The 27,288-nt window shown below is 41.3% G+C and overlaps 1 protein-coding gene across 2 annotated transcripts; it reads right to left on the bottom strand.

Moving 5' to 3' along the window:
* Positions 1–133: 133 nt before the first annotated feature.
* Positions 134–27,240, bottom strand: DPH5 (diphthamide biosynthesis 5). 2 transcript variants are annotated; one of them, XM_077824930.1, is made up of 8 exons: positions 27,169–27,240; positions 26,617–26,794; positions 22,982–23,106; positions 18,519–18,627; positions 5,306–5,426; positions 2,845–2,884; positions 1,782–1,885; positions 134–377 (listed from the first exon to the last, which is right to left on the bottom strand). In XM_077824930.1, exons 2-8 carry the CDS (start codon positions 26,749–26,751, stop codon positions 154–156), a joined length of 858 nt encoding a protein of 285 aa, XP_077681056.1. In that variant the 5' UTR covers positions 26,752–26,794; positions 27,169–27,240; the 3' UTR covers positions 134–153. The 2 variants fall into 2 exon arrangements, with proteins under 2 accessions (XP_077681056.1, XP_077681057.1); XM_077824931.1 differs by lacking the exon at positions 27,169–27,240 and adding an exon at positions 27,062–27,165.
* Between the last annotated feature and the right edge of the window lie 48 nt (positions 27,241–27,288).

Raw genomic sequence — 27,288 nt, 5'->3', positions numbered from 1 at the left:
CTCCTGTTCAAGGGAATGTTCATACTCCCATAGTGTTGTCGGTAGCAGAGTATAAGTCCACTTACGCTGTTTGTATATTTAAAGTAAGGATGGGAAAAAAAATCTAAATTTTAAAAATTGCCACAAAGCAGGGGACAGGTAAAGGCTCTTTATTCAAGTGTTCCGTTGACATTCATTGTCTTCAAAGCTAGATTCATCCACAGCAAAGAGCTTAAGCATATCTATTTCCAGAGGATGCATATTGCCTGCTATGATCATGGAATGTAGTGGGCCACCTAGTTCTACGGTGGACAGCTGTTGTAAAGTGCCTGAAGCAATTTTCTGATCCATGGCACCCACCCTTGCTAGGCCAACACAGAGTGTGCTCTCTGTAACTTCTACAAAAAAGAAAATATAATTTCAGGAAATAATTCATCTTTCATTTTCTAGAGAGCAAATTCAATCTCTTTACTGAGCAATATTTGCTTCACTGAAAGTAATGAATGTATTTTACATTTACAAAAGCATTGAGTCTCAAGATTCCAGTCTGATTTTAATCTAATGCTTTAAAGCCAAGAGTTTTTTTGCAAAATGGGATGGAACTCTGTTCTTCGAGGAGATGCAGTATTATAAGCCACTTATTAACTAGTTTAAAATGGGATGTGGCAAATACACAGTAGAGGGGTGCTAGTTCCCTTCTCCAAGTGAGTCCTCCTTTCAGTCAGTGCCAGTAGCAGGATACTGGTCTAGGTGAGAAGACTACCTTCACACTCCTACTTCCAGACCTCAGGAGAGAGAAGTAAACTACTAAAGGAATAAGAGAAGGGAATTTGCTCTAAAATGTATATTTTGTAAATTTAAAAATCAAAACAAATTTTAATAGAAATACAAGTGAATTAAGGGGGTGTTTGTTTTAGCTCTGCTCTCAGTAACAGTACAAATGTAAAGTAGCTACCTAATATAAAGGCTTGGTAGAATTTGATTTTTTTATAACGGACATACCAATAATAGTTTATGCATTTTATCCAATTTTTACAGTTCCACAAAATTATGGGTTTTAAACTTTTTTTGATTTATCAATTTAAAATTTGTTTTGGGGAGTGTCTGATGCTGAGATTCAAAAACAAAGCTTTAACTTCACACTGTCAAAATATACACAGTAAATATTTTTAAATCAAACTAAATTCAAGCAGTATTTCTTCATCTGTAAATTGACAATGTAAATGTCAGCTTGTGTCTATTTTATCATATATACATCTACCACCAAATCTAATTCTTCCAAGCCTACTTCTATCAATGGGATTAACCTGAATTTACCCTGGGGTAAATAAGAATTTGGCCAATAACTAGTGAAGTGACTTAGGTGTCTATCATATGAAAATCTTGAGGTACAATTGTCTAAGGCATTCACAGTATAGTTAAAGGGAAATGTCAATGTTAAAATATTCTAACAGTTCTAAAAACCTGTGTAAATAAACCCTCCATTCTGATCCATTCAAACAGCCTCCCCTTGTTTAATCTGATGTACCAAACGGAAAGATGAATGGTAACTATACCAGTTGAACCTGACTGAAGACCTTGACTATACCTCCAGGAACCACTAACTCCCATTCACCAGTGCTCACTGCCTGCAGTACAGCTTGGGCTTTGCCAAACACATCTTGTGATCAGCTGACTAGGGTTGAGGGTAGCCCAGTTTCACTTCAAGTCAGGAGCTGCTCAGTAGTAGAGACTCCTCAGTAAAGGTAGAGAAAGGGGAAGCCTGGAGTACTAGCACCTGGAAACTACTATTAAATATGTACCTGGTTCTTCTCCTTGAAGCCTCCTATTTTGAACAATGGCAAGAAGCTGTTCTGCAGCTTGGTTCACACTCATGTACCGTGGTGATTCATAAATCTTCTTTCCTCTGATGGAAAAAACTAAAGTAATAACTGCCTTGCCAAATACTACTCAACCACAGAATACTAGGTTATTGTAATTCATTCCATTATCTCTATGGCATATTTCAGCTTTAACATAACCCATATGGTTTAAGTAATCCATAGGCTGTGGGGGTGGGGGTGAATTTCAGCTCAATAGCAGTCCCTGGGCTCTCTGCACACTTGTAAAGCAGCAGGGCATAAGTGGCTGATATTTTGCTATCTTAAGATTCAAGTGAGACTGCTGGAAACTACAGTGTCTGCATTTACTTCCAACAATCACCATGTAAGCAGATAACTACAAAGCAGAAATTTCTCAAACTCTTTGGCGAGTTTGCCAATTCTGGCTACATTCAAACGAAGTTTATGAATGTGAGTCTAGGCCAAAAGTTACAGCATGTCTTGAAGCAAAAGTTTATAGACCCAATTATAAAAAGATGGTTTAGAAATGACAAACTTCTTTGAGACAGCTAAATGAACTTAGTTAAACTAACACTATTAAAAATGCTTCTGTTTGGTGTTAAGAGAATGGAATGGCAGTACTCCAGATGCAGTTTCTGGCCAGTGCACTGAGATGATTCAGAGCACTGTCTTGCTTTCAGCTGAGAGAGACTATACTGTGCAAGATTGAACAATTATAAGACTTCATTCACTGAACAACCTCTTATAGAAGGACCTAGCTAAGACAAAATGTTTTGTTTATTGAACACAATACCAAAATCTAGTGTGCAATTATTGCAAATTAAGGGCTCGATCCCATTGTAATCAATGGCAAAACTCTCATTTATTGCAGTGAATGCAGAACCATGCCTAAGTGCTTTACTTCATTACAAGTGAGCATCTAAGAAACAGGTGAGTGCAGTATTACTGAGTAGGAGGAAGGATCTTCAACCAGTTTTCACTAGAACATGCTGACAATATATTTATTTTCAAAATAGTGACTCACTTCATCAGGTTTTCCAGAGATTGCTCCTTTACTTTTATGTCTGCAGGATAAAAGTTATATTTATTAGGCACAAATAAAGACTTCATCTGAGATACTGTAATCTTCTCACTCATCTTAACTGTCTAAACGGGTAAGGGCTTAGTTAGTAGTTTAAATTAGCAGGTCTCTTCTGCTTTTCATACACCAATATTTTAGTTAGTGAGGGAACTACAAACATGGATTTCTAGCAAAGTGGTATCAGCTCTATTCTGAGCTTCAAATAGTAGTTATGAAGAAAAACTTTCCTTTCCTTTCATGAAGATGAAATTTTACCTGGGATTGCATTGTTCTTATTTGCACTAGAATCAATGTAAAACAGCCCTTAAAACACTTAAGTACTACAATGATGGGCACAGTTGTCATAAGATTGAAAAATCTCAAAATGATACTGTTCTAAAACATTTAAACATAGAAGTTTCTGGAAGCCAGATGTATTGCACACTTCATTCATATATTCTAGGTTCAGCTGCACCTCGGTAGTCAGAAGGTAAAGCAGCATAACTGAACAACAGCATTCACTTTAACCACCACACAGGAACCTAATTCATTAGCAGTTCCTTCCTGCTACAATTTCTGGATGTGTGTTTTAAATACAGAGCAACTCTGCAATTTTATGGAGACTCAGGCACCTGCATTATCTCTGACAGGCACTCAAGTTCTACAATAGGTAGCAGTGGAAATTATATACTAAACAGTAGAATGTTTAGCTTGTACTGACTCACAATTTTTGACTTGGTGTTCACATCATAGTGCATTACACTCAAATCTGTAGGCTGGAGACTTACATCACATCTTAAATCTGTATTCAATTTGTAAAAAAGCTGTACAAAAAAGGTAAAAGTTGGGGTATGTTTTCAGTCTTAAAATCGCTGTTCAGATTTTAGCATCAGCCTCTGCCAAGGAAATTCTGAGGAAAAGGTTTTTATAACAAGATCTGTGCATAAACTGGCATTTTATTTTTATTTTTTTAAGTTGTGGGAACTAGAGGTACAATTTATCGTAAGTTAAAGTTACGGTACTTTCAAATCACAACCATATTCTAATAGCACTGTTTCTGCATTTTGCTTTTACTCATTTGTGAAATATCCTTTAATGTAATTTGACTAAATCAATTAAAATAGACCACAACCAAGTGGTATTAAAGGAACACTTAATTTGAAATTATCAAGTTTCAAATATGACTTAAAATTAGATTTAAGTCCTATACCTGCCATGAATTCTCCCCCCTCCCCACACCCCGAACTTTGTGGTTTTGCAAAACCGCAATGTTAAAATCAACACAAAATGAAAAACAGTGCAAAGGATTAAATGCTAACAGATGCAGAGTAAGTGAACCAAAAAAAAAAAAAAAAAAAGAAAAATCTCCCTCCTGCTTCCCTTCTTAAGTTTGTTAACTTGTAATAATAGGACTTACACTTCTGAAAACTTAAATTTAAGTTCATGTTTCTTTAAAAAGTTACCAAAAATCTGATTTTAACCACCTCTGGAAACATTCCTGTGCATTTGGAAAGTCAGCCAAATGTGCAATGACACTTGTACATTTAAATTGTTTCCAGACTAAGGTTCTTCCAATCTTCCACAGAATGCATGTTTTTACTTAAACTAGTAATTTATTAAGCACTGACAGCTCCCTCCTCAGCCCAAGAGACATACGGAAAGGCTCTTATTCTTGAAGTGGTCACAAACCAAGGGCTCGAACCTGCACACTCTTAGGCATGTGTATAATTTTATGCAATGGGACTATTATCATGTTAGAGTTACACAGGCTTATGTGTTTCCAGCACTGGTATTTAAGATTTGGATTACAGGATAGGGCTAAATAAAAAGATCAGACAAAACAATGTGAGCTACTGAGGATGGTGCTAATTTAAAATCAGTCATCTGTTTTAGATCCTTGCTTTACAGTGTTTTTATATATTACAATGTAACCTAGTCACACTGTAAATGTCTTCAGACTAATGAATGCTATATTAGAAGATGAAAATCATTTAAATACTACACATCTGGCTAATACGACATGCCTCTTTTTTAATTGTTTAGACCTTAATAGATCTTGGAAAAGATGACACTTGCTAATTACTGCAACCTGATTTGGATCTTGAACAGGAGATACACTTGTCCTTAAACTCATGCTGCATTTTAACAGCATATGCAGATCTCTGATCCTTGTTGACTTCTATTGAAGCACAGGGGTTTTTTGGTTTCTTGACTCCTTTTTAGAAATTGCAGGCCACAGTTAAACAAGATAGGGCCAGTAAAGCTATTCTAAATTCACATAAGCAATCCACAAAGGATGCAATTTTTAGTATATTTTCTTCAAACAATTAAGAACATTTTTCTTCTAAATGTATTATGTTTACCACCATAGCCTCTGGATGTTGTATAAAAAAGTGACTACAGAACAATGACAGATATCTGTTACCTAGTAAGCACAGCGTGTGCATTCCATTCTGCTTGTTCTTCTGAATCTTGTCAAAAAAGCTTTCTGGTTTCCACGTATCCGTCCAGAAAACTACAGATACTGTTTCACCAAAGTTGTACAACTAAAAGAAAAAAACCCACACAAGCAAAGAAGAAATTACTTAAGTGTGGATTACAAAGTTTCTATACATTAAATATTAGGAAATTAAGGTTTGACAAAACTAAAAGCGAGGAAGTCGTGAGTGTGTTAAGGAGGGAGCATCAGACTGGAACTAAGGCACCCTTATATAAAAGGGTATTTTCTCAACGATTTTGTTGCACACACAGGAAAGAATAAATTAATACCTCCTTTTAAAAAAGGTGTCCTGTTTGTCCTGTTCTCCCCTTGCTGCACTGCAAGTTATTGGAATGGTGCATTAACAAGACTTTGTTCCAGACTTAGATACAAAGAAAAAACAAAGTTCCCTCTCTGCTATGGAATAGGAAGTTAACTACTGTTCTGTCATCCTCCAGGCAGCGATGCATGTTAGAGAATGAGTAGTGAAGCTGCCCCCTAAGGCTTGTATCCAGCTCTTTATTCTGGTCACCATTCTTCATTAACTTTCAATATTCCTTCTATACTTAAAAAGACCCAATCCTGTCCTTATTCAGGAAATATTCCCCAGTTAAGTCAAGGTGGACTAGGCCCTTTTGAAAAACTGAAGCAAAACTGTAGTAGATTATTTCCTAAATCTATAAGGAAGCAGGTAGGCAGCCTCCAATACTGCTGTAGCATCTGCACTGCCTGTGTAATGCTTCTACAAGCCTGGGGATAAATTATTCTTGTAATATTTGTATTAAAATAGTGCTCACAGGATGCGTGTGCTATATATGAAGATGCTGTCCCTGTGCAAATGAAGTTAGAATCTGAGAGACAACCAATACCATGAGGATTAGAGGACAGCGGCTACAGATATATTTTGTGTGTGGGCACATGCACCCTCATTTGTAGGCAGACACAGTGGCAATTACATTCACTTGTCCCTCAGTCTTGCCGTCATATATTGGCTGTCTTCACAGTAATGGGAAAGGTGTGCCATGGAAGATATTTGATATAGTTCTGTAAATTAGTTCCAGATGGGTATTGTAAGGGGCAGCATAAAATAGAAATATTTTCCTGAGTTGTAATTAAAGGCAGAATTTGGTCTGCAAATCTATTACTGGTGTTGATTCATACAAAGGAAATAACTCAGCTTGGCTTTAAGATCCCAGGTTGAGTTTCAGGGCTGGGAGTTGGAAAACGTATTTATGCATCTACACTAAGTTAATTTGATCCAGAAGGCAGCAGAGGCAATAAACACCAAATCCTGATTTGTTTACTATCTCACCTCAAAAGGTAGAAACACATCTTCAAGACCCTGTCTTAGCCAGGTTGTAGTCAGTGCAGGTCTAGGGTGGGACAACAAAGGTGGATTTGCAGCTCCCTGATACAGGGCCTGGCTACGTCCCTCTCCACCATGGCTACACACTCCAACTGCTCCCCTTATTTTAAATCCTACACCAAAGCAAAGGAAGGAGTGCATTCCCCCTTGTCTGCTAAAAGCAGATGAGAGAAGAACATCTCTTAACTCCCCAACTATTTCTTCTCTGCCTCTTCTTACCAGCCCCTAGGTACAGGCGGCACACAAGACACAGTTAAATAGAGAGAGTGTGTGTGTACACGTGTACGTACAAAGAGCTCTTTTCAAGCCTGGGACAGGAGGAGGAATTCCTACCTGCTTTCTGCAGAGAAGGAGGAGCTGCACTCTGTCCTCTGCTACCCTTTCTTTAAATCTTACACAGAAGACATTATGGTGGTTCTATGCCATCTGGGGATTTCCCTCTGGCCATTTAGGCCATGAGCACAGCTCCTTTGCACTGCCAGAGCGCCACGAAGTGGCCAGAGGGCACCAGAGAATCAGGTCTGCTATTTCAGCTTGGATTTTTGTGATGCTTCAAAGCAGAAACAAGTTAGTTTTCTACGGAACTGGTGCCCAAGGGTTACTCATTTATTCTGATAGGAGGACAGTATGTTCAATTATTCTTGGCATATTACACAAACTATTTCCTCATTTAAATATTACACTTCAGTAACTCAAAGACATGAACCCATATTTCACATTTTATAACCATGAGGTCCTGCTGGTAAACTTAAAAAAAAGTCACATCGAAGGATAAGGTCTTCATGTAATTTTTAACTTTTTAAGGCCCATGTTGTAGAAATCCAACAACAACAAAAAAACAAACCCAAGTATTTTTCAATTAGCTGGACCCTTTCCATTTGGTACCAAACCATGGCCAGAGGCTATTGAAACACCGGTTGAAAGGTTTAACCCTCTCCCCAACCCCCCCCCCCCACCTTTTTTTTAATTAAAGCTTATGCTCTGGACACAGACTAGCCTTTAATATTAAAGCTTAATTAGTGATCCACTTGCCTTAAAGTGTGAACTATAAATACTTTGGTAAATGAATAAATGTTCAGTTTCATTTTATAGTTATAAAAAACATGGCGGAAAACGGGCGAACAAAGTTAACAGGACAAGCCATTACACAATTGTATATTATCACTACTGGGTATATTCTACTTCCACATTAGAAATACCTTGTCACCTCACATGGAAGATGAGTCTGGGAGACGAGCAGCATCCAAAGATCTTGGCTATCAGATCAATTATCTCTAATAATTTGCAGTCTTCCCAATATGACTGGGATCACTGAAGGTGATCAGACAAACTAGCAGCAACCTCTAGTCATTGGTGCAGCAACCCATGGTCAGCCATGGGCCTAGCACGAATGGACTTGCTTATGGGCTGACATCTGAAACCATCAGGAGATCATTCACTACCCAAGTAGGAATAGTCTCCTCTCCTAAAGAAGGCCTGACCTGTGGTGCCACTGGTGTCAAGTAGACATGGAGCAGAAAAGCTTTTCTTTGCAGCACAGATCAAAGAAAAGGGTGGTTAGAGATTGGGTGATAACTGGGTGATGATATCTGCAATGCAGACAACCATCCCTCTACGCACTGAACGGAAACAACCAACTCACTTCACGTTACCATATGATGGCAGTACTGAGGCTAATCACTCCTTTAACCACTACCCCACTCTCCACAATGACTGCTGACCTGAACTAAGTGTGAACTAGAGACCAAGGGGGTAAAGCTTCCCACTTCCCATTACCCCAATTCTGTTATTTCTCACAGCACTGCTTCTCAGTGAATTGTGGCAGAGACCTCTCTTTCACTAAGATGTCATTAAACGAGTACCTTATTTTGTAAGCAGTTGTCAAAACTGTACTAACTCATTAGACTTCTCTTTTATACACTATCAGTAATAGGTCTTTCATTTAAATTGAAGGTCCAAAAGATGTATATGTATCTTGGAAAAGGAAAGGAAAAAGTCTGTAAAATACTGTTAATGAATGTAAAATACTTTAGCATACTTTCAAGAAGTACTGATTCAATAAGGAGGCAATTCTTCCAGCATCAAACATTTAACACCTGTTTTTGCACCACTGGCCAGCACGGAAATTGCTTTCAGAGCAACACGAGGCACCACTGTATTATTGGGGGCACAACCATCCATGTCATTTATACCCCTGTACGAGTTAGATTTTGAGAGAAGTTTCCTTATTTTTACTGCATGTGCCTTTCTGGTGGTCCCCAAACATTTAATATTCCTTCTTAGAAATGAAGGAGAAGCAGGATAAATAGGAGAAAATTACTTTTGGCTTTCGCAATTCACTGGTATACTACCATTTTCAAAATGCTGTGGGATCGAAGAATTAATGGAGTTTATTGAGGTCCATAAATTGAGGACCTCAATAAATTACAGCTGTTGTGCATGCAAACATTTGTATATGCACAGGCACAAATTTCCCACCCACATCATACATCAGCACATACTTGGACACTACTCCTGTGGCAGAACAAGCCTACAGAAGTTTGAAGAAACATGATCATTTGTAAGCAAAACTTGCTTATTTAATAAAACTAGTATTTTAACTCTCTTTCCTACACCCTGCAAAGATATGGTACTTTCTTGGTTCAAGAGGCTGATACATGAGGCTGCTGTACTATGTTATGCTATTATTTCTGCCTCTTGAAATCCAGCATAAAGCAAATGACTCACAAGAAAAGCCTTAATGCAGAGGGAGCAATAGATATTATTAAACAAACAACACTAATATCTTAAAAGGATCCTGCTCTGTGATATTCCATTTCAACCAGAAAGAAATCAAACTGAGTCTTTCCATTGACCTCACTGGACTTTTGGATCAGGACCTAGAAATCAAAATGTAAAACTTGATGTTGTTTGCACATAGCTGTAAAACCATTGCAGTTTTCATATTCATTGTGTATTTTGTACAGAACAAAACAAGTGATGATCAGACACTCTGTTCTTAGCTTTTTTAAGCAGAAACTTATAATAGCCTGAATGACATCTTCAACGAACTAATCAGACATAAAATGGTTAACACAACAATAGCCCCTTAAAGAAGGAAACAAATTAATTTCTGAGCAATCTTGATAGTGCTGTGTCCTTCATTAAACACAGCCTGGCATTTGTGGAGGAAAGGTGTCTTGTATGTGAGAGCTCAAACATCTCAAGTATCACACACTTGCATTGAACATCAGATTTATCGGATTCCTGTCTTAGGGTCCCACACATAGCTAGAATTTCGACAGAGGAAGGCACTGCATTTGGATTTAGTGGATGGATGGGCAGGCCTTTCAAATCAGCAGCAGTAGAGACAAACCAGTCTCCCTCTTCTCTAACGTTCAAAATCTTCATGGGAAGCTTACAAAAGCGGCATCTTCAGAAAAGTGAGAAACTTCATGTGCTTGTAGATGTTTGAAACAAATCTTTTCTATGATTATCTGTTACAGTACAACTACTAAAAGCCAGGAAGAGCAGCCAGGTCTCCTGACTCCCAATCCAGTGCCTGATCCGCTAGACCTGAACGCCTCCCACAAAATGCATCATAAAGCAGTGCAAACAAGGTGGTCAGTTTCCCCCATTCTTCACGCTTTGCTTTGTTTTGTCCCAGCATAAACTGCAAATATATTTAGTGCTTTCTATTTTATTTAGATACTTAAAATGAAAGAAAAGCAAACCACTTTTTGTACCAAAGACTAGGGAGCCTGCAGTTATTTTGTACCAGTATTTTTAAACAGCGCAGTTCAGCCGTCGGGCTAAATATAAACAAGGTGGAATGAAGCATATTAGAGAGAATGGGCTATATTCTAATCTCAGTTATAGAAGTGTAAACCCACTGAAGACTTCAACCTTCAGTGGAATTACTCATTATGCACACTGGTTTAAATTAGATCAGAATCTATCCTATTGTGGTCCAGACCATAAGAAACTCTTCTTAGTGTTGTGGCCAAATAGCTAATGAACACAAAACATGAAAAAGAAGGAGCAGAGGCTAAGTAGGGAAAAGTAAACGAAAAAAACATTTTTCTTTCCCCCTCAAACACAGTAGTGTACTAAAAGAAACAGCAGAGAAGATGCAATTTAATATTCAAGGCCACTATTGTACCCGCTAAAGGGAAACGAAGAAAGAAATATTTCAACATGCAAAGGTTTATTTTTGCAGCATCTTTTCCCAGAATTATTGCTGCATCAACTGTAACCATGACACTGCATTCTGTCAATTATGTACACTGTCTCCTTTCTTAAAATGTCAAAACAGCTTTAGAAGCTGTTCAGAAAATGGGTTACTCACCAGGAACATTTCAGTAGGTGAATACAAAAGCATTCTTGTTAAGTATTTTAGACCCAAATCTGCAGCTCTTACGCATGTGCAGACTCCCAGCAGACTGTAAAGGGAATTGAACAATATGCAACCAAGGGCTACCTTTGATCTTCTTTGCTGTGTTGAGAATCATGGTTTATATGACATGACATTCTTACAGGGTAAGAATATACTGCAACTAATACCATTATGGAGTCTATTCCTGGGAGATGTACGTGAAGCTCAACTCACACTTAAGTCAAAAGGGCTACTCTTGGCCCCAATAATGTAAGTGAAAACAGGTCAATGAGCATTAAGAGCCACTCAGCACCTTGCATCATAGGATCTTAGTGCTTACTTGCTGGTAAACACTGCTGCAGAAAGTGATTCCCTTTCCTTCATCTTTGGTATCAGGACTTTGGCTGTGATACTATACAATGTTCATCCTTAAAAATGGAATTTTTTGCTCTTGATACCCGATTTCCCCAGGTATTTCTCATACCAAAGGAGGCATACTGTGCTAATATCTAATAACTAGGGGCAAGGTTGGGAAGTTCAAGGATAACCACTAGAAGGAAGTTCAAGGGTAACTACAGTCCTGTCAGCAGAGGTATTAAAACAAAAAAACGAAATTTGAAGTTGCTTATGACTTTTGGCCATTTAAAATGAGCCTTAGGCTTAGACTTATCATTCACACTGTCTTGCCCAGTTTTATAAAATTGTAAGCATAGAAAATTAAAACTTTTACTTAAAATGCTGTTTCTGCATCACACACGACTGGGCTAGAATTCCTGGGAGCTGTCAATCACAGAGAATGGAGATGGGGGGAGATGGCTAACAAGTTGGAGAAAGAGCACTGAATGGGGTTGTTTCTGCATCCTATGGCTGATGCTACGCAGCAGCCATGGCTTTTAACCTAGTAACTTTAGGCAAAAGAACAAAGGGAAGTCTCTCTCTCTCTAGGCTGAGATGCCTTCCCTGTTGGTGCTCAGGAAATGTCTTCCACGTGAGTAAGATGGGACTCAACATTAAGAGCCTCCTTCCATCGAGAGCATGTGAAGGATACAGGACATAATCCAAACGGGTAAAGTCACCTTAGAGGCTCTGGAACCCTTCTTAGGCTCTTCATATATAGAAACATTAGCTCAAAATCTCTCTTCCCCCACCTCCCCTGTATTAACCTGAAACACAGTTGCCAAATTCACCCTGGTAGGTGGATGTTTCTGGGTCAGATTCAGTGGTGACAAATGGTGCTGTAAATTACACAGCACATGGAAGCAATAAAGTAGGATCACTTGCACTGAACTAGCATTTAGAGGGTGTGCAAAACAAGTGCTAACTTACACAATAAAGACTCAGGGCATTTAGTAGGAAAACGAACTGGAGACAGTAAGATATATTTGGTTACTATTTTAATGAATGAAAAATGTTTGTATTATATTTCTTCCATTTGAGGGAAGACAGATGATCGTGTGGTTAAGGCACAGAACAGAGTCAGGAAATAAGAGTTCTATTTCCCACAGGCTTCCTGTGTGACCTTTGGGCAAATCTCATAACTACTGTGTGCCTCAGTTTCCCATTTGTAAATAATACTTCCTCTACAGGACATGAATGTTGTGAGGTTTATTCATTCCTCACAAAGTGCTTAGATACTATAGAAGTGAACACCACAGTTCTGTATTTGTATTTTTCAGTTACAAAATACCAGTGATTGGTTAAAATGTAAATCTACTTCACACAGTAGTTACATTTGTAAATGTTAATTAGGTAGCTAGTAATTGAAAATTATCAGTGTAATGAGTTACTGAGGGATCAAAGGAGATAGACGTTTATTCAGATCTACATGAGGCTGTTCTGAAGGCTGAATGGATTTACCTTGCAAAAGGGCCAGGACATGAGGCATTTTTCCTTGCTACCTTTTAAAAAAATGCTTATGGACTTGACAATGTTGTTTACCCAGAGCTGAGCAGCTCTTATTACTCTAGCTGTCAGTCATGTTAGTCAGTACACTCCCACCAAAAAGAGAGAGATGAATAGCACTAATTGGAAGGATGAAGGCTGAGGGCTTAAGCAGCTCTACTGAAGCGCCTAAACTAGGGAAGAGAGGTTATGCAAAAGGACCAGTTTGAGCCATGACTTACAGAAAGGCCTTTGGTAGCATAGCAAGGGCATGCAAGGAAAACTACAGTAACATACTGCAGACAGCCTAGGTCTGGACTACTTCCCAGGTACTGGCTCTTTAGAGCTGTTTCTTGAGGCACACCAGGGCATTCATTTAGTTTTGGTCCTATGAACAGGGAAAGAATGTCCCTTTCAAATGTATGGGGATTATAAATTTAGGGTGGTGCACGAAGTGTGCACACAAGGCCAATTTTCAGCTAATTAATGGGAACAGTAATTGGATGTGGTTGCCAAAAGCAATACTGATAAAACTAGAGCAATTTGCTTATGGGTTTTTTTTCCTCCATCTATTCCAAGCCTCTCACCCTTAGTTGGTTCCTTCCCTTCTTCTTCTGTTCTCTCTCCCCCTACTCTCTGGCTTTCGTTAGTCAACCTCTCCCCTACTGTCCCCCCTCTTTGTAGGTCCCAGTTTTTATATCTGTCTCCACAACTTGTCCCCTGCCTCACAGTTCAGTGCTACAGCAGCTTTTTATTACGGCATTCGGGGGAGGGGAAAATTACAAGCCATTTTTGCCCCAGCAGTTGGCCTAAGAGTGAAAAACTGAAGCCTGTAGAAGGCAGCAAAGGACTCCTCCCTTCCTTCTACCTACAGGCTACATGGACTAGAGCAGTGGTTCTCAACCAGGGGCCGCAAGCATGTTTCAGGTGGTCCACCAAGCAGGGCCAGTGTTAGATTCACTGGGGCTCAGGGCAGAAAGCTGAAATCCCACTGTATGGGGATGAAGCCCAGATCCCTGCCACCCGGGGCTGAAGCCGAAGCCTGAGCAACTTAGCTGCATGGGGCTCCGGGCAACTGCCCTGCTTGCTACCCCCTAATGCTGGCCCTGGCTTTTATATGCAGAAAACCAGCTGCTGAGCCACAGGGGGGCCATGGACTTTTTACAGCATGTTGGAGGGGGCCTCAGAAAGAAAAAGGCTGAGAACCCATGGTGTAGACTCACGGGAAGAAATGGGGCTGAGGCCATGCCTCTTTCCCCAAGTAGGTGAGCAGGGGAAGAGCTGAAATCACAGGTTCCCAACACCACCAGGAGTACAGCTTAGCTGCTCGGGCAAAAGGCTGCAGTGCTCCAGCAGATACCAACAGAAGTGCTATGTGAGGGCTTTGGACTGCATTCCTGTGGGGTACCCCCCCGCCCCAGGATCCCTGGCAGGATCATTCCACATGCAGAGACACAGAACTGCAGGGCCTTTAGAATGGTGCTTAGTGCCAGCAACTGTGATGCTACTTAACAAATACCACTGAGACCATCCAAATTACAGTCAGAGTCCAGAGGGCAATGGAGAAATAAGCCCAGCGGTACCAGGTTTAAGTGACAATTCACATCCAAGGCACTTTCCCACCCGTCTTGTTTGTCTCATTTTGGAAATATAAAAAGGAACATTCTCCAAATCTTGAACAAAAGCCTGATACTACAACCAGTATGGCAGAGAACAAACAGGGTGGAGAGATGGGCACAGGAGGGATCTAGAAGCTTTGGCACAATGTGACTAGTGCTTACAGCTGTCTTTCAATCTGCCTAACTGACCCAGCTCTCAAAAAAGCTCCAGCCAACTGTATCAAAAACTGCAGCGAAAGAGCTTTTCAGAAGCTCAGCATTAAAGGATTTTTTTTTTTTTTTTTTAAAAAGGGGGAGATCTTGCCCCTTTAATGTGATATGAACCAATGCAATAGCTTCTTTAACATTTTTATCACATGCAGTCTCTAATCTGTTACCACAGTGATTCTCCATACCAGCAGCGCAGATCTGGACTGCACGGAAAAGATGTTTTCAGAGTGGAGGCATGTTTTTCCTTCCAAAATATTTTACTTTTAATGAGCTTTTGTAAAATAGCAAAAACTACATTTCTGCTCCTTCAGTCCCAGAAACAGTAAGTCCAACCCTAGCTCATGCTGTGATCTGTAGTTTGTAGCTTATGGCAGCATCTTTATAGAAATCAGTACACAAAAAGTGATGTACAGTAGCAGAATGCTTTCTCCACTGACTTACTCTGTGCAGTAAGAATATGCAATTAACTGCATGTTATGCTTCACAGAAAGAACTGAACATTGGTCTGATCATATAAGAGACGCATTCTTTTGTGAGCAGCTTGAGCAGTAACTGCATTTCATCCAGACAGAGTCTAATCAGCAGCTACAGCTCATTGTTCTGAAAACCATAAGTACAATCTATAAAGGTGTTTCCTGTTTTTCACTAGTAGAGTAAGACATTTTGTATCAAGATCAGAATAAAAGGAAAAAAAACAAACCTGTTCTGTGGTCATGTATGTATAAGAGGAATCCCCGCCATACTAAAAAGTAACAAAATGCTTCAAAAAAGCAGCTGCTCCTAAAACAAATAAAATTAATTCATGACAGGAGACAATTATGAAAATAAAGAAGTGGAGGGTTTTAAGGGATGATGGAAGTAACAGCCACAACTTTTAATAAATGAGAGGTGCCTTGTCTGCTTTGATCTCCCTTCATTATTTGTTTGCTCCCTCAAAGAACACTGAAGATTTAAACATTCAGCTGGTTACGATCCTGTAATATAACATGATCATGATTTCCCAAAGTGCTTTTTACAAGAATGGGAATATGCTGATTTACGAGAGAGAAGCACCTCCCAGGTTAGGAAGGAAAAAGACTATTGCCAGGGTGAATAACTCCATGTTTCTGTCACGGTAGGTTCCCCCAGCATTGGATAAAGAAAGTAAAGACAACTCTAGAGACATGCATATGTGGTCTACAGCATGGATTGTTTTAAGGGCAGTCCCTGATTAGGAATTGCCTCTCTGTAGCAGCATTAGATGCTCTCCCTGTACAACCGCTACAAGGCAGGACAAACTTTCAGAAACACTATAGATTTTTAATATAGACACCTGCACTGTCAGATGTCTATATTTTCCTTTTATTCTGTCAGAGTTTGGATTGGAGGGTGAGACCTTCAGTTTCTCTCCTCATGGCACAGAAAGCAAGACCATCCCATGCTAATGAGTAGTAGGAATCCATTGCCAGCTCTTGACTATAGAAGCAGGCTGTGCACCATAATAAAGCAGATAGGGTAAGGAGCCAACCCCTGTGCTACCCTACCCATAAAAGTGCAGCCATGTGACACCTGCCACCGTCTACTGCCTATGTAGATTGTAACACCAAAAGTCTACTTCCTCCCTAAAAGATAATATGATCTCTCCTTTCAGCAACAGACAGGTGTTGTGAGAAAGTACTCATGGGGAGAATTATCACATTGTGAAGGTCACGGTTGCGTTCCCTGTGGGCAGGCGTACACTACAATTAACATTCACATTTTAAGAATGGTGCTGTTGAACTAGCAGTTAAGTATGAGAGCACACAGGGCTCAGACATTTCTACCACTGTGAGTATGTGTACAACAGAGCTGGAGGTATAATTTCCAAGTCAGGTAGGCATACCCATGCTTTGATTGAGTCAGTGCACTAAAAACAGCAGTGTAGCCATGGCTGTGGTGGCACAGGGACAGGTTAGCCACCTTCAGTACATACCTCGGGTTTCAGATGGGATTGCATTTGGAATGGCAAGCCTGTCCCACTCCCTGTGCAGCCACAGCTACACTGCTATTTTTCAGCACACTAGCTCAATCAAAGCAATCATGGGTACGTCTCCCCGGCTTGGAAATTACTCCTGCAGGGCCAGTGTAGATTCACCCTGTGGCATGGAAGTTTGCTCAGAGCTGAAGCTTACGCCATATCTACAACCGGTACAGATATGCTGTTGCTGGCAACTACTCAAGTAAGGCTGCTAGTATTTCTGGTATAACTTTGGAGGTATCAGTTATTTCTGTTAAAAACAGGCAGCTCTCCCTTCCTTAGGCTAGAAAGGACTTCTTCCTTCTGAGATGGAATTGCCCTGGACATGCATCTCATTGCTTATTTACACCCTGATCCTCAAATTGGCTCCTCACAAGCAGACCCCTATGTTCACATACAGCCTCACTTACTCTTCACAGGGGCCTACACATGTGCAGGCCTTCAATGACAAGTTCCTTGGGGACAGAGTAGGGGAAGGGCTGAGCACACTGCCAATGCTCATCATTAACAAGAGTAACGGAGGGGAAAGTTGCAGATAACTAATATATGTATGATTAGTGATGATACATGTTAGTCTAGCATTTTTCCTGTATGAAAGGCAGAGCGTTTTCTGGACATCTATGAAAGGAAACTGCCTAGTATTAGCTCGCTGGACACCAATTAGATCATCACTGCCTTAACTTTGTGAGAAGTAGAAAAACCAGACCTATAGTAGTTACATAGCTTGAAAGCTGTTTATATTGGACACTAAATTATCCCACAATTGAGTCAGGGAGTTCCTGTGAGTTTTCCAGCCAACCAGCAACCATTTTCCCTATATTCATAAAATAAAAATATTCCAGCTTTTGCCTTGAGGAGTAGAATTATTTTCTTTTCTTCCCTTGAAACTATGTAGCTGCCAGCAGTTGATTCTCTGATTGGGGAAACTGGGACAGGGACAGGAGCAAGGAGGAGAACATAAGGAAGATTTTACAAAACAGGCAGAGCAGACTATGACAGAAATTTAAAAATATTAAAGAAAATAGGTCTCTACTTTTATGAGCTTTCAAGGCCCAAAATAACCAATTTATGGGACATGCAATAGGCTAATATCTTTTTTTAAAAAAAAATTCAAGGTATGTGGCTCTCATCCTTGCATTCCTCTGATAAAACAAAAAATCAAAGATCCCTTAGCTGTTGGCAGACATGTAGGAAGATTAAAGAGGTGAGGATCAACTCAGGAGGGAAGGGATGTGTCTGATGCTAAATTTTTGACATCACTTTACATCTGGGTTTGGGATAACACACAGAATCATGTACGTACCCATTTTATTTCCATTGATGGTATATTTCTCAAGGAGATAACTTTCTCTCACCAGATGATCACCAGTAGGAACAGTAAGCTAACAGGGCAAAACAATCATCATACACACACAATGCTTTACATATGAAATACATAGAAAATACTGCCTAGTTTTTTCGTGGGGGAGAGAAACCAGAATTGTCACCCATTTACTCACACATACATCACTACAAATAGGCATTTTGCCTCCCAAATGTTAAGTTACATAATGATAAATGCATGGAACACTCTGAAAAGGAAATGTTAACATATTCTGAGAAATGGCCAGAATTTCTACAGCTGTCTTCCTTAAAAGTTTAGATTGCTTCATGCAGCCCTTCCATAATGTCAGAGCGGTAGGGATTGCTGATTCGAACATTAACAATTGTAGAACAGTATGTACAAGAGTTACCTGTAAACCGCAGCAGCCCACTGCATTCATTATGGAAGCATTATGAATAACCCTGTATGAAATCCCAAGCTTTACTGCACGCAAAACAAGATCACTGTGTGTTGTGGCCCTGTGGTAAGGAAGAAATGGGTTAGATTGACAAAATACACTGACTGAGCATAACCATCAACATAATTTGTTTTGAAAGTAAAATTAAAATGCTTCATGAGTAAAGTTATGCAGCATGCCAAGAGTGGTAGTAAGGGCTTTACTCTGACTTTATCATAACAATAAGTAGCAAAAAAAGGGCTAGAAAGCACAGGGACCCACATGAATTTCACAGCTCTCAGTTGCTTTTTCAAAGTTAAAACTGCAACAGTAGCATATTTATTACTTTTTAAAGTAACTTTTGGTAGCAACTTAAAGAGGACAGTTCCATTTGTCCTTTGTCTTTTGCAGGTGTCTGCTGGATGTCTGTTGAATAGCAAATGTCAGCTAAGCTTAGCACAGAGAACTTGGGCATAACTCCAGTATTCCTATAATTACTATGCAACCAGGCCATCTCACATTTGCACTGAAAGCCTGTGAAAACATGTTCGAAAGACAGAACTACACAGTATACAGAACGTTTTAAAGATTTATACATATTGTATACACATGTATACAGTAGCTATATATTAACCTTGGAAAAGCCAAGCCTGGCTTTTAGAACTATTGTCTTTCATATATTTAAGTACTGAAATCCACAAGACTCGGGGAAAATGCTTTGGAATATATAAACAACATGCAAATTCGTTCCAAAAGTAAACAGGAGCAATCCCCTTTGAAACTTACCACAAGCTGAATTTGGCTCAACATACCCATCAGTCAACATGCACCCTGCATCTTCACACTCGGACAAAACTCTCAGTCAGGTTAATGGGAGCTTTGCCCAGAGGAAGAATTGCAGGCTTGAGTTCCAAATATGATCAGCGTCAGAAGCACAAATAGATCCAAGTTAGTCTTATTTTTAAATTGCAACAATTTAAAATAAAATAATTTTTATTTCAAATGGTACATGTGCATGTTAAGATGTTAAAGTAGTACTGTACTCTCCACATTACATGTGAAATGTTGCAATGCATTTAAATAAGAAAGCTGTCAAATCTGAACAACTGCTTCAGCTGTCTCCTTTTCTCCTAAGATACCTCAGCCAGTGCTGCCCATTCCATAAAGTGAAACAGGGAAAGTACTAGTATCTGGCTGAGCTGACTAATTACATAGGAGGGTTGTTTTAGCCCTGACATCCTCTGTCGTTCAAGCTGAATTCTCATGGAGTTCTCTCAATCTCTGGCCTGACCATTTCCCAACCTTAGTGCATTTCTGTTATGCAACTACTTGGCCAGCTCAAGTGCACAGATACGGACACAGAAATGTGGCAGCAGTTGGTGGGGGTGGGACGAAGTGTCAGTTTTTTAAAAATATGATAAAGGCTCATTCATCTACAGCAGATTAACTAGTAGAGTCTGAATTATGGGAAGTCAGGAAGTACTGCTCGAGATAGACTGCAACACCTAGGAGAACAGCAATAAAGTAATCCTAGACTTAGAATAGTTCCCTCATTAACTGCAAACCTCTCTCCTATTAACCCCCCCTTCACCCCCTTCCATGAGCAAAGGAGACCCAAGCACATCTGCTGAGGGAGAGCAGAGGGCTGGCTCTTCAGCCTCATCCCCATCTCTCCAGATCCATGGCATAAGGGCTCTGGAGACTTTGTGGGTCTGCTAATAGTTGAATCAGGCGAACAGCTGGCTTTATTTACTGAAATCTGCTCCAATCAGCATCTGCTCCCACTTGGCCCCTCTACAAGGGTTGCAGCACAGCTGCAGGCAGTGTACTCACATATGGAGACTCAGCCAATTGCAGCAGAGGGCCTGAGGGAGTCAGCCCTCTGTGCCCTTGTCTACGCTACCACTTTCCACACACTGCGAAGATGCTACTGGTGCTAGACCAGGCAGTAGCAATTATGGAAGCACTTGCATAAACTGGATGCAGGTGGGCATTTATTTCAGTTACCACATTGTTTGACATGGTGCTAAAAGTTGCCTGGTTTACATTAACACATTCTACCAATATTGCAGACACAACTGCAAATGGACGGGAAAAGAACTGAAAAATTCCAGGGTAGCTGCACCTTGTGTTGTGCCTTTGTATCAGCAGGATGGGACATCCCTTACCTGTGGGGCTGAAAGGCCACCCACCTCCTTTCTGCACTAGCTAAACCTCTCCTTCTTGAGGAGATTACTTGAAAACTCTGAGGTCAACTTTTGGAGTGTCCTGGCTCCTATGTCACCCTCACACAGGGTTTTCCACAGGATAGGACAATCCTGCCCTTTGTTACTAGGAGCAACCAGTCAATCACCTCAGAGATTCCAGAGAGCAGGTGTGCTTGGAGTAATTAGGAAAAAAAAAAGACATCTGAAACGGGGTGCATTAAACTTCAGAACACTGTTCTTCAGTAAGTTTCCCTCAACCCTCCTGAGAGTCCAAACACTGATTGACTGAAATACACACCATGGACTCTTTTAGCCTGCTTATAAATGGTTAATGTCTGTCGTGGGCTTTACAAATTTTATATCTACTGCTAAAAATTAATCCATACTTCCCTCAGATTAAGCATCAAAAAGTGACATATTAATAGACTGAAAGAGTTAGCGCGAGAGCCTTAGTTTCATTTCTTGTTTGCTACGTTTCCCCCACCTCCAACTGATTTGGCCAAGTTTAGACAACCACCCTAGAGGGAAAGTTTCTATAAGGAACACAAACAAATTTTTGAACTCAGGTGCCTAAATTAAACCACAAAATCCACTATGAGGCTCTTAAGTGACCCGTTTTTCAAAGATGCTGAGAACTGGCAGCTCCCATTGATAGTAGCAGTTCTGGGTGCTCAACCTCTCTGTACAGCAAGCCACTTTTCGGTGAGGGAGGGGAGCGCTTAGCTTTAGAGATCCAACTTTGAAAATTGTGGCCATATAATACAATGCACAATGCTCTAGATCATCACCACAACCAATTAACTTCAAAGCTGCCTGGAGTTAGATTTTAGGGTCCTGGTTCTCCAACATGATTCTTGCAGGGGGACCCTTATATCCTCCCTTATGGAGACTCACTGAAGTCAGTGGAGCTCCACACAGGCATCAGAGTCTGTCCACATGGACCTGACTTCAGAATTGGGGCCTAAAAGCCTACACATTTAGACCACATAAATAAAAGTTTTAGAAAATTCTTTATACTTTTTCGAGATAGAGCACTATGTTATAATAAAAGCATGCGTTTCTAGTCATTAAAAACATTGGTATACACATTGCAGAAGCAGGCCTGGTGACCCCCATGCAAACTCCAACTACTTTTTGATGGACACAGTCGTTATATGGCCTGTATGCCTAAACTTATTTCTGGATCAAAGCAAGAGGGTATAGGTACTGCACCTTAACTTAAACCTGGATTCTAATGGCAATGCACACTACACGTATAATTACTTTAATATTTCTAAATAGCCAGTATCACCTGCAGCTACAGTAATAAAAAAAATTGTCTCAATGTTTCCCCAGAGTCTGTAGTACATAAGTTATTCCTCTCCTTTATAACATCTTGCCCCTCCCCCCAATGTACCCACCCACCAAACTGTTCTCAGTGATTTAATTTTCCTTGTGCCTCTTAAAGCTGTGATACATAGTCTTGGATCACCAGCTGGAGACAAAGAGCTCTTCTGTATGGCTTGACATTACAGATTGATGATGCTTGATTACATAGGCAGAAAGACATCCTTCTAGAGAAAGAAAAAGGCTATAGCTTCTAGCAGCAATAAGAAACAGAAATAGGAAGCTTAATAAACAAAACTGACAAGACATTTATAATGGCTCAGCCATCCTTAAAGACTAGACTAGATAATACCATAAGCATGTGCAACCAACACCCAGCATTCATTTAAAAAGCAACTGAAAATACAAAGCATGGTTTATAACTACAAAGCATGAATAATACATAATCAAGAAATACACCATACTTTGTAACAGCCTAGCACTTCTTCTGCTAAGCTGATAAAATCTAAAACAAATTTTTTTTTATGAAGTGCAGCTTGGATAATGGCAATTAATTGTACAGTTGTTGCTTGACTTTTGAAGGGAAGATTTATATATCTATGTGAGTGCCTGTGGGTCTGAGTTCCTATCTGATAAGGATGTTTTGCAAGCTGTTTGGGTGCGAGAACTGCAAAACAAGACTGAGAATAAAATGTGAACTACTTATTTACATTTGTATCAAATTCAAATGTAGCCAGTTGTGCAAGAAAAAGAATGGGGGACTCTCCTACCATTATGAAAATGGAATGTTTCTTTTTCCCACTAAGAAAATTATGGTAACATGAGAGAACTCCCATTTGTTAAGAGCTAGAAGTAACCAAATGACAAAGCCAGAAGAATAATTAAAATATTGCCCTTTCTTACCCAAATGGATCACCAACTACGAGAAAAGCAACATCACAGAGATCAGCATCTTTTAAAATATTATCCGCTTCTTGTTCCACTGTTTCTCTATCAGCCAGAATCAATTCTCTCCCATAGAACTCCTCCTAGAGATAGAAGAAAAACATCAAAATGAGACAGCTGGTGATGACTTCCATTTGTCTTAGTCTGTCTTCTGCGGCATCCAACCAGATATAGATTAGACATTCGCTAAAACTGTGCTATGGCCTAGTTTTTTTATATCATGTTGTAATTAACCAGTCTTGAAACCATTCTTTATTAGTATCCCCAGGGAAATGTGACTCCAACAGCTGATGCTTGGTTTCTTTGCACCTCAGATTCACCCTCCAATTCTGGTTCTGCATGCTGAATACCTTTCCATGCATGTTGATAACACATTTAGCCTCTGATCCTTCAAACACTTACCGTTAAACAGAAGAGCAATCCCACTGAAGTCAATGGGACTACACATGTTCTTTAAATTAAGCATGTGTGTAAGCATTCACAGGATCAAGGCCTCACATATGAACCATGAGACTTGGTTCCTTTGTAGAATGTTTAGTGATTATTTTCCACATCTGTACATTCTCATAACTCAAGTTTCATCATGCTATGTAAGTACTATTGTTACATAGACAGCAAGCTTCTTCAGGGCAGGGACATGTCATGTCTTTCTGTTCTGTAAGCCACCTAGCACATTTTTGGGAGCTATAGAAATCATAATTGTTTAGCCAACTGAGGTCAGGAAGGTCTGACTTTACAGAAAATGTGACATCAATTCCAGCTCTGCTCTCCACACACAAAGGATAGTGTATAAAACAAAAAGAACCAGCATAACAGTGAGCACAGCATAAAGGAGTAACAAAGGATGGTCCTGTGGTTAGGGCAGTAGCCTTGGAACTGGTAGTTCTAGGTGCAATACCCTGCTCTGCCACAGACCTATGATGTGACCTTGGGCAAATCACTTAGGGTGAGACCCACAAAGGTACTTAGGCACCCAAGACCAATATTTAGGTGCCACTGACATTCACAAAGTTATTGCTCAGCTGGTGTGTAAAGTCCCCGCCGGTAGGCCTCTGCAGAGCCACTTATATTTTTATGCTGCCACATAGCTAATTAGCAGCTCGGAACCCTAGCTCATGCCTAAACCCCAGCAGGAAACTCAACCTTAGCATTCCACTCCTATCTTTCCAGTTGGGCCTGACAGCACACCTACCAGGTCAGGGCCTTGTACAAGTGAAGACTGGGTATTTTTCCAGTGAGTGTGTGTGTGTCTCCCAGAATAGTCAATAGCTCAGTTATAAGGGCACTCATTTGGGATGGGGGAGACCAGGATGGGGGATGTTTTCAAATCCCTGCTCTGCCCGATTTGGAGCAGGGGCTTGATTTTACCCCAGATCCCCACATCCTGTGAGGCCCTACATGTCAAGAATATGGGATGGTTTTAGCAATCCATTGCAGGCCAGAGTCCTCATCTCTAGACAGCCTTCTGATTCCCTGTATTGCTGCTCATATGTAATTGCCCTCCAAACCATTAAGCAGCCAGTTTCCACCTACTTTTAACTTGGTCAGCAATGTCCTAAGGGTCACCCTTTTTCATTTTAAGAACTGGCCATTTATTCCTGTTTTTTGTTTCCCATTTCCTAACCAGTTTCAAAGCCGCGAGAAGGCCTCTCACCCTAGGAATATTAAACGTTCCTAACAATATCATATCAGGGACTTCATGTTAAGCTATTTGAAAGACAAATAACAGCTATATTATTTTGTTCAATGTTTTATATTTAACATGTAGAGCTGCTTGGGAATTTTCTTTTTGATGGAAAATGTAGTTTCTGCAAAATCAAGATTTTCCATAGGAAAATTTCAATTTTGCCAAGGTAAATCTAAACAAAATATTTTGTTTCTGGGATAGAGTAAACCTAAATCAACAAACTGAAATATTTCTTTTCAGGCAGTTTAATGTTGAATTGACATCTGTGTTGAGGGCAGTGGTGCCTCACAGGTATTTTACACTATCGTTAGCTCCTATGGACTACATCTCCCATGATGCACTGACAGCACCACAGGCAGGTACTATTTAACATTCAACAGACCAAAACTAAGGTCTTGTACACAATGCATTAGTCCACACCAATGGGGTACAAATTTTAGTGTGCACTAGCATTTCATGTACTAACTGGCCTGTGTGGACCCTGCTTATGGGCACTACAAATTTTTTTTGGTACATGGTAATGTAATCCTGTTTCAAACAGCATTACATAATGTGCACTAGGGCAGTGGTTTTCAAATTGCAGGTTGCGACCCAGTACTGGGTTGTGGAATGGAAGGCACTGGGTCACGGCAGCTCTGGTCCCATCGGTGGTGGTGCCTGGCTAAGGCAGGCTAGTTCCTACCTGTTCTGACACCGTGCTGCGCCCTGGAAGCGGCCAGCAGCAGTTCCGGCTCCTAGGCAGGGGGGCCACCGGGCTCCGTGCACTGCCCCCGCCCCAAGCACCGGCTCTATACTCCATTGGCCGGGAACCAGCCAATGGGAGCTGGGGGAGGGAGGGGTGCCTAAGGTGTGTGCGTATGCAGGGGGTGGGGGTGTACATACGGGGGGGGGGGGGGGGGGGGAAGAATATGCGCAGGCTAGATGGGGTGCCTGTGGGCGACAGCTGCGCAGAGCTGCTTGCGTGTCTTCGGAGCTGGACCTGCTGCTGGCTGCTTCCGGGGCGCAGCGCGGTCCACGGTGCCAGGACAAGCAGGAAGCCTGCCTTAGTGTCCCCTCTGTGCCGCTGACTGGGAGCCACTGAGGTAAGTCTGTGCCCCAACCCCAAGCCCCAATCCCCTGCAGCAGCCCTGAGCACCCCCACAATCCAGAACCCTTTTCTACACCCAAATCCCTCATCCCCAGCCCCACTCAAGTCTGCACCCCCAGCCCAGAGCCCTGACCCCCTCCTGCAATCCGACCCCATGCCCCAGCCCAGAGCCCCTTCCCACAACCTGAACCACTCATTCCTGGCCCCACCTCACAGCCCTCACCCCTACCCCCCACCCTAAGCCCCTCCCACACTCCAAACCCCTCATCCCCAGCTCCGTTGGGTCATGGGCATCAACAATTTTCTTCAACTGGGTCGCCAAAAAAAAAAGTTTGAAAACCACTGTACTAAGGATCTTTCAGCATGCACCAGCAGGGTCCACACAGGCCAGTTATCGTGTGACACACCAATGTGCACTCAAATTTACACTTCTCTGGTACTGACTAAAGCACCAGGCGAAAGTTCCAGTTAAACAATGAAATGTTTAAGCATTTCTAAACTGATATTTTTCTAACTTTCTGTTCTATGAAAAATGTTGATATTTGGACTTTGTCACAATTTGGGATGAAAACAAATGTTGAAATATTGGAATTTCCTGTGGATTAACGAACTATGGAAGGAAGTTACTCATATAAAGTGCATGCTGGTTTGTCAGGATCATATTTACACTCACAAAGATGCTTTACTATTCTTTCTTCTGATGAGTTGCATTATTATTTTTCCTGGTACTGTTACTGATCCACCATTCCTGCATCCCCCTTAATATCTTTTTTGAAATAACAGAGTAAAGACTTTCAATTCAGTGTCACGTAAACCTACCAGTGCTTCCTTCCCTACAGTTAGGACCGACGTGTAGGCCTCCAGGTATACTCTGCGGCAGTGCTTTACAACCTCCAGTCCTTTCACGGTAATATCTTTGGCATCTCCCAGCCCTAGTCCAATCAGGTAAAGCATTTTAATTCCTGGAGTGGAACAGACGCCAGTTCCTGAGCGTGACCTACCACAAGAAGGGAACAGGTGTCAGCGGGAGGGATGGATACCCGGGTGGCTCCGCAGGGGAGCACTGCAGGGAGACTCTTCCCCTGCAGAGCTCCGGATCAGCGGGGGCGCTGGGCAGACATCAGGCCCAGTCCCCTCTAGGGGGTCACCGGGCCGTTTGATGTCCCTCCACCATGTGGACCTCGGGCACAAAGCAGCCCCGCCCCGCAGCTTTCCCCTGTACCATCCCTTCCCTCCGCGCCCCGGGCCGCCGCCCCGGCTCTACCAGCGGCACGCGGAGCAGCCTAGGCTAGCCCCGGAGCGCGCTGGGCCTGGCTGGCTCCGTACAGGGGACACCGAGCCCGGAGCGGGGGCGGTCCCCGCCTGACTCACGGGCCAAGAACCTCCCCGCATCGGCGCTGGCGCCTTGCAGCACGCGGCTCCCCCCGGCTCCCAGCCGTAAAGCCCGCCTCGCTTTGCGGCGCTTTACGACGGCAGGGGAGGAGGAGACGG

The sequence above is a fragment of the Eretmochelys imbricata genome, chromosome 8 (assembly GCF_965152235.1).
Source record: "Eretmochelys imbricata isolate rEreImb1 chromosome 8, rEreImb1.hap1, whole genome shotgun sequence".
Classification (NCBI taxonomy): domain Eukaryota; kingdom Metazoa; phylum Chordata; order Testudines; family Cheloniidae; genus Eretmochelys; species Eretmochelys imbricata.
The sequence above is the reverse complement of the archived record's forward strand: the minus strand, read 5'-3'. Positions and strand labels throughout refer to the sequence as shown.